This window comes from Poecilia latipinna, unplaced genomic scaffold (assembly GCF_001443285.1).
Source record: "Poecilia latipinna isolate Pla-1442-1.1 unplaced genomic scaffold, P_latipinna-1.0 Scaffold2190, whole genome shotgun sequence".
Lineage (NCBI taxonomy): Eukaryota > Metazoa > Chordata > Actinopteri > Cyprinodontiformes > Poeciliidae > Poecilia > Poecilia latipinna.
Window position 1 is genome coordinate 181,834 of NW_015114806.1, and position 8,546 is coordinate 190,379.

The following is an 8,546-nucleotide window of genomic DNA, read 5'->3' on the forward strand; positions in this document are numbered from 1 at the left end:
TGGGACAACAGCTCTAATTTTCAGAAAAATGAATCATTGGACTGAAAAGAAACATCAATTATTTTAAATTAACTACAATTACACAATAAATGTAATTATTTTTCTTGGATTAATTAAGATTGCAACAGATTTATATTTAGTCTCTTAGTAGCCACACACTACCAACAGACTGTGAAAACAAATAGGATGGATTATAATTAGGCAGAATAGGAATGTAAGTACTTACGTCTTGATTGTTCTCAAGATGGCTTTCTTTCCCTCTTTGTCCACGCCAAGGGCTTTAATCATGACAGTCACTTTTTGACTAATACATTTTTGAGAGAAAAGAAAACACTCTCAAAAATGTGACTCCACCCAATTTCAGCCTCCCTCAACTGCTTGTCAGAAATTAGAGAAAAATAATGCGCTCTCACAAAATCTGGCTTCGGCTAATGGGTTTGACTCACTGTAAGAGAACTGACACATTTTCTCACATCACTCATCACATTTCCCCTTTACGTCCAACAAAACATCTCCAGGAAAGGTTCCAGTAAGATGTTTGAAGCACTTCTAACTGATTAACTTTATTCTGGAATGATGGAGCTCCTCACGTTATCTGGCTGAATGTAGAAACCAGACGGAGAAAATGCATTTCTGCCATGATGTTAGGTTAGATAAGATAACAAACTTTGTTCAATGGAGAGCTTCTGGTTTAGACGCATAACATTCGTACGTACTCAGGTAAGAGTAGCACTACTTCAAGTAAAAGAAAGAAGTAATTAACAATTATTTAATAAAAAATGAATAATCAGACAGAAAATTTATAAAGTTAAGTGGAAATGTTGGTATTTTATGGACGAAAATGACAAAAATCCATATAAGTAACAAAAAATTATTCCCTCCCCCCAAACCAGTTACTTTCAATAAAAAACTTAAGAAACTGTTACAGAAACTGCAGGTGTGTCTGTGTCTGGTGAATTTTTGGTTAAAACATGTTTCATGTTTGTTTTTCATTCAGTAAGTAGAAAATCCAGAAATTATACTCAAGTAGGAGAAGAGATACTTAATAATAAAATTACCCGAGTAAAAGTAAAAAGTACAGCATAGTAAAAATACTCCTAAAAGTACTTTTTAAAAAAGTTACTCAAGTATATGTAATTGAGTAAATGTAACTAGTTAAAGCAGAGCCTTTGCAGAGGTAAATGTGACAAAAGGTTTTACATAAATCTCATTTTAAATAGAGCTGATCTTCACAGAGTAGTTCTATTTATAATGAGATTAATTGGGTTTAATCACTCTATGCAGACAGAACAAAACTCCTAAAAAACTCCAGCATCTTTCCAAAAAATCAGTTAAAAAACAAACTAAACCACCGAAGGACTTCTAGATAAGCACTTTTTAAATTTAGCTGAATAATGACCTGAGTATTTATTCCATCTGTTAATCCAAGTTTTTGGCTGTTAGATGGTGGAAGCCTAAATTCACTGTGCAGAATCATAACATCACAATATAATTCACTACATTTTCTAAGATAGCAAAATGAGAAAAGATTAAACATTATGAAATGTTAGCAGCTTTATGAGCTTTGACGATGCATGAAATAACATTTCAGTTTTATTTCTGAGTAATTTGATGTTTGACATACCACAGACTTGGAAGAACATCTCTATTTGCATCCTTTGTTTTCCTGGCTGTCATCTAGTTGAGGATTTTATCCGACCGACTGTGAGAACCAAGAAACCAATTTTACCCAGCAAACAAAAAAACAAAAAACAAACGCTGTAATAAATCTTTAGAGCTCATTGTTTAATATTTGCTGTTATTGCTTAATGTGTCAACACCAGTCAGAGTCATGTGAAGGGCAAAATCGTGTTGTTGACCAGAAAAATTATATTTGGTAACTTAGGGTAGCAGCAAATCTTTAATGCAGTTGTTATATTTGGAAAAAAGGGATAATTTCCATGGAATGCATGACTGGGTTGCACCATCTATTTCTCAAAGAAATGGCATGTGGCTGGGCGTGACAAGGACTTTAAAAGCAACGTCTGCAGAGTTATCAGGCAGAACACGCTTGGTGCCAACCAGACCGCTTTCAGCTCATCATCTCAGGAGGACAAACACAACAGGAGCAGCCATGAGTCTCAACTGGCCTACTGACTACAGCTCAGGTGCAGTATGAAAACTTCATTATTTGTTTTGGAACACAGACTAAAACTATGTAGTTAAGTTTAAGGCATGTAAATCTTTTCACTGGAGATTTTAAAACTCTGGAGACATTTGTTGCAGTTCCTCTGTACAAAGCTGTTTTTGAAAAGCACAATAAATATTGAACATGCTTAAACTTGTCTCAGGTGGACATAATCCTTAAAAATATAAAGAGCAGCTGCACCCAGACTGAATGGATCAAGATTTAAAAGAAAAATGGCTGTTATTAAGACACTTCAAGAGCTTCATGACTTCAGGCTTTAATGTGGGAGGCCTCACAGTATTAAAAGACCATTTCGGTTTCTTAAAGCTTAGTTTGGTCAGTTTGTAGTGTGTCGGACTTGGTTGCATGGCAACATTTACAAGAATACCATATTTTCTTTTTCCCAACTTTTTCTACACCAAAATCCTCTCCTTGTTATATCCCAGCTGCTAAGACAAGTCTGGTGAATAAATCAGAACTTTTTACACTTTTTAAAATAGCTTTTTTTCTTTTCAAAGAGTTTGTGCGATTCTATCCAAGCCTATGGAGACATAATAAGCAACATTTATCTCCATTCTCTTCCTGAAATTCAACTTAGCGAAATTATAAAGAAAAAAAAATGTTTTTGCATATTTTTTATTTTTTTTTTTTACATCAAAATAGGTGATTTAATAAAGCTGACTATGCAGTTTCCCATCCTTGGTTTTTTTTCTACACCTTCTATTTTGTTGCTTATATATTCTGTAAATTGATTTTGGCTCATGAGAAAACTCAATTTTTGCTTTTTTGTGATATTTAGCTATTTAAAATTTTTTTATGATAATAATAACCCAAGTTTACAAAATCCATCCAGCTTTCTTTATTAATATAAATAAAAACAAACTTCCCCCAGGGCAACTTAGCAGAAAAACAGACTTCATCTTTTAAAAAAAATCCAAAATATTTCAGATTTTACATTAAATCACTGGATTCCATGTGGATCCTTGAACTAAAAAAGCACTACATTTTAAAATTATAGATAATTATAAGTAGAAGAAGCTATAAAACATCTAAATCAATGAATGAGAACAGAAGTATGGCAGAGCAGACCGAGCAGCGGAGAAGATGATTATGATTTCTGAGCTGCAGAGGTTTACAGCTCAGCAGGGCGCGTATCAGACTGAGATGAGTCTGACTGTGAACACTTGTTATTTATTTGTTCCTTTTCCACTTGAGTGACTCTGAATGTGTGTCTTTAATTGCTTGAGCTTTACAGATGAATGTAGAGAAGCTTTGAGGCAGACAGGTGTTTCTGCCTCTCATGTACGGCCGCCAAGAACAACAGAACACACCTTGGAAGTGTAACATTAAACTTTCCAGGCAACTATGTCAACATAAAACAGCAACGTAGTGGCTTCTACAAAAAAAAACCAACAAAAAAACATTTTTATGTTGTAATTTGAGTTTGATACAGTGTTGATTTGTAGAATACAAAAACAGATTATGAAACATTAATCCAGCAAGTGATTCACCTGCTAATGAAATAACCTGGAGCTGCCTCTAATTTTATTAATCTATAAACGGATAAATATTTTCATTACTCTATCTCTCAGCTGTGTTTATTTACAATTAAAGAAAAATAACTTTATCCAGAGTTATTGAGCAGTTCAAACAGTGAATCTACTGCCGTGTTCAGTGTCTGGTTTGGTGAAGGTCGAGGAAAGGAAAAGCCAAAATGTGAACGGCGATGTGGCATCATGAAGATTTATTTAAACTTGACATGAACATGAGTTCACCAAACTACAGATGTAAAAACACACAAATCCTGCACCAGACAAAAGCATTGAACTTGAATGCAATGTGAGATAGGTGAGGCGGAAACTAATCAGGCACCAGGTGAAAAACATGAGCTGAGTTAACAGGATGGACTACAGGAATAAATGCAAACGAGAAATAAAACCAGACATCCAGAAGAGCCGTTTCAAACTCATCTTCATTTTGGGCCAAATCAATATCAGGAATGTTCTAAAGTATTGATAAAACCCATTAACAAACTGTTAAAATACTAATAAATATCTGTCTCTGCTTTTTGTAAGCACTTCATAAAATTAAACATCTTCTCACATTATTCAATCCCTCCAGGATGTCACAATTGACTTAGTGATTTTCTCTTTTTTTTTTTTGCATATAAAATCACTACTTTTGTGGCGCTAATTTATAAATATTTTTAAGGAATTTTACAATATTTACATTTATGTATTACATTAACTTGACATCAAGTAAGGCTCAGGCATCAGTGTCGTAAAAGTACAAGATACTGCCATAAGGCGGGAGTTAAAATGTACAATAAACTTACGGGAATGTGGGAATCTGTTGATTTTACGTAAATTTACGCAATCACAGAGTCACAGAAAATGGCTTGATATGATTTAGCATCTGGAGCCTTGTGGGCCACACAGAAAGCTATGGTGGGCCGTGGTTGGCCCCCGGGCCTTAGGTTTGACACATGTGAACAGACCCTGTTCAACACAAGTGAAAAGAAAACCAAATGAGGCCAGGGATGAGAATTAAATAAGACTAACTGAAGCAGAAATCTAATTTAAACAAATAGAAAATAACCCAAAGAAACAAACATGACACCAGGACAAATACAAACACAAACCTACAGATAAATAAGAAAACGCCTGATGGTTTGGTGAGTTGTGTTTAATTTTCTCCAAACATTTTACTGTTAAGGTCCAACATTTCTAATCCAGGCTGTTCTGGAAAAGAGAATATTTCCCCAAAAGTTCTGGCAGACAGCTTAGATGGGCAGATTTTGGAGAAATTTTTTAAAATATTTTCATACCTGTCCTGCTGTCGACTTGAAATCTCCAAAGAATTTTTTTTTTTCTTACACAACTTGACCACACAGTGAACTTGTCATTATTAAAACTGCTTGTAAAATAATCAGTGCCAGGTAATTAGAGAGATGCTGTTTCTTTTCTCGGCTTGTGGCTGTTGACATTTCCTTTGAGCTTCATGTTAACACACGCCTGGAGGTTTATGCTTCTGAAGAGATTCTTACCTGCGTTTAATGAGGGAATCTGCTTCACAACATCCAGCAGCTGCAACAGATTTTGGATGTTTTTAGCCAGGATTTTCTAACTAAATAAAAACATTTAGTTCTCCAGAGAATCGGTTACCTGTGTAGGTGTTGCTCTTTTTTAAAAAGCCAGAAACAGTAAATGAATTAGAAGGACTGGAATCACAACCTAAATACAACAATTTGATAAGCTTACCTGTAGCTCACTTTCGTTACACACTCATTCATAGTCACACAATAATTGACAGGTAATTATTGATTCATTTAACCCAAACTTTCTCTTCGTTGTTCTTTTCTGGGGCAAAATCCATGTTCAGATGTTGCTCAATCAGTTTTTGTGGTTGGATTTATTTACTTGCAGTTCTTTATCCAGCTTTCTTTGCATGAGGTTTGTGGATTTCTGCAGTGTTTGCACAACTCTTGAGGGTGTTGCTGCAGAGGTTAAGGAAAGGGTGTGTTTCATTGTACTCTCCTGTTTTGGCATGCCCCGTTCACACACAGGCTGGGATGAGTAAATTAAGCAACCAACACACCCAGTTTCTGCTGTCAATGTATGTCAGCAGACTTTTGACAGAACAGAGTTCAACACTCACCACGCCCCGTCTGCATCCAGCTGACCTGAATAGGTAGGATTGGTTTTCAGAACAATCTGGCTCAGAGCCGCGAGAAGGACTCTGACCTCGTTTATTACTCAATAGCATGAACAACATAAATTATAACGCTTTAAAAATAATCTGAATCATCTTATAGGGCCAGAATACATTAATAAAACCAATTAAACTATTAAAACATCAATAAGTAGCTGTTCCTCCAGGATTTTGTGATTGCTTTACTGAAATTTTGCAATCAAAATTATACATTTTGTGGCGCCAATTTTGAAATATTTGTAAGGAATTCAATATTTGTGCTCATGTATGATGTTAAATGAGATTTTTTATTTCTCGCTGTATCGATTACAGAGTATAACTTGACATCAAGTAAGGCTGATTCAGCAGTCGCTTAACCCCAATGTTTTTGACCAGTTTTGAGAAAATGTGCAGTAAAATCAGAAAAAAATTACAGATTTGTTGATTTTGTGTGCATTTTGCAGATTTGTGACAAACTGGAAGAACTTGCTGATGTAATTTAGAGTCTTGAGGGGCACATGAAAAGCTATGGTGGGCCAAATTTGCCTTTCCTTGAGTTTGACACGTGTGGTGTAGATTTAAAGGAACTCAGTATTTCAGCCGTTTTGCAGTTTTCTGGAAATTTGATCCAAATTTGTGGTGCATAGAAAGTTTTCTTTCTGTCTTTTCTTTATTTGACCAGGTGAAACTTCACAAAAATCCAGATCTGATATGTAAGAGGGAAATCTGGAACCCATTGCGACAAAAGTAAAACAAACTAAACCATATAAGCAAGTTCAAAACAATCACAAAGTATTATAAAAGCAATTATTTTTGATTAATATACTGCTGAATGCTCCTCCTCCAGGTTTGGGTTTAGTTCTGGATGCAGAGCAGAACCAGAACCCAAGAGGTCTGGAAGGTTGATCCAGCAGCAGCAGATCTTTAAGCTCATCAGTGATTTATAAACTACCAGCAGTATTTTAAAGTCTGTTCTCTCAGTGAAGGACTGTAGAACTGAGTGATGTAGAACAGGTGATGTGCTCTATCTTCCTGGTTTTAATCAGAATGTGGCTGAAGAGAAATGCCTGGATGAGTTTCTCTGAGACATTAAATGTTCTTCATGTGATAGAAGGCCGACTTTGTAACTGTCTCTATGTTGCTCTGAATGTTCAAATCTAGTTTCTTTCTCATTAATGTTATGATTCTTATTTATTTTTTGTTTGTCCTGTCCTGTTTTTGTAGTTTTTAGATTAGTGGACCTCCACACTGACACCAACAACTATGAGCATCACACCAGTGAGATCTCCGTGAAGGAGCTGATCGTCAGACGAGGCCAAGCCTTCAAACTCACCCTCAAACTGACTCAACCTTTCAACCTGGGCTTTGATCAGCTCATAATGACTGTGGTGACAGGTTGGTGCCTTTAAATTAATTGTTTTTATCTAGGCCTGTTGCAATAAGTGATAAATCAATTAATCACATGATAGATTAAAAGAAGCTCAATAATTCCCATTTGCATGATTTACCTTTATTCTCTTTCTACCAAAAACTGGATGTTTTGTTTAAAGAGATTTCATAATTCATTTTATTTGTTGTTTTGTTTATCTATTTTTGATATTTAAAATGTCTTCCAGTTCCATCCAAACATCAGTTAAACCTTTTAGTTTTATATATAAAAAGCCTGTTAGTGCCTTTGTGTTTTCATTTATCCATATTAGTTTATCTAAAAAAAATTTCAATAAAACATGTTGAAGTTTGTGACAAAATGTGAGAGAATGCCAAAGATATAAAACTTTCTATTGCTTTTTAATGTTGCAGGAATGTGTACTTCATTATCTTTCCCATCATAGCAAACTGTCACAGCATGGAGGCAGTTTAACAAATATATAATAAACATATTTTTTTCATTAAAGTTACATCCTGCGCCTTTAGTAGCAATTTTTATTTGCATGGGGCCTATGAATTCATCTCTATTTTCTAAAGTTTTATATATTTTTTTGTAAAAAACTGAATTGATACTTGTATCCAGAGGATTGTTGCCTTACTCCTTCAGTTGTGTCTGTTTGCAGGAAATGATCCATCAGAGGATCTGGGGACGAAGTCTCGCTTCGGCGTCCCGGGCCGGTCACTGCATTCAGCTTCAGCCAAGGCGGTGTGGAAGGCAGAGCTTCAACGGGGCTCTTCTCCTGAAACCGGAGTCCTGGTTCTGATCGTTTCACCGCCAGCTGACACGCCCATCGGCGAATACACGCTGTCTGCCAGCCTCAAGGACAAGGAAAAGGTTTTGGCAAACTTCTCTGTCCTCTTCAACCCGTGGAGTTCTGGTGAGTTTGTGGGTTATTTGTCTTTTCATTTCTTTCTGTTTGTTTTTGACTGTGAGGGGATTTAATGAGCTTTTCAGAAGTTTCTAAATTAACTCTAGTTCAGTGTTTCTCAAACTTTTTCAGACCACTTGGCCCATTTAACACACACTCACCTGATAAGATAAACAATTATTAAAAAATTTGATTTTATTTTGCTTTAAATTAAGTATTGAACGTGTCTCAATAGACAAAAGAAACCATTTTGACCTAATAATTGCTTTTTAAATTAGTTTGTACTTAATAAATGGCATATTTCATCATCATAACCAAAAACTTTTTATTTTGTAGAAAACATAAAAACATTTATTGCATTTTCCCAACCTAAGAGTGACATATCTATCTAT

The 8,546-nt window shown here is 35.3% G+C and overlaps 1 protein-coding gene across 1 annotated transcript; it reads left to right on the forward strand.

Annotated features, from left to right (window-relative positions):
- Nucleotides 1–2,027: 2,027 nt before the first annotated feature.
- On the forward strand, nt 2,028–8,171 carry LOC106936661 (protein-glutamine gamma-glutamyltransferase Z-like; the record flags this gene model as incomplete). Its single annotated transcript, XM_015017796.1, has 3 exons — nt 2,028–2,147; nt 7,082–7,252; nt 7,909–8,171. Coding segments are annotated over exons 1-3 (468 nt in total), but the record flags the coding sequence as incomplete, so codon positions are not given.
- Nucleotides 8,172–8,546: the final 375 nt, after the last annotated feature.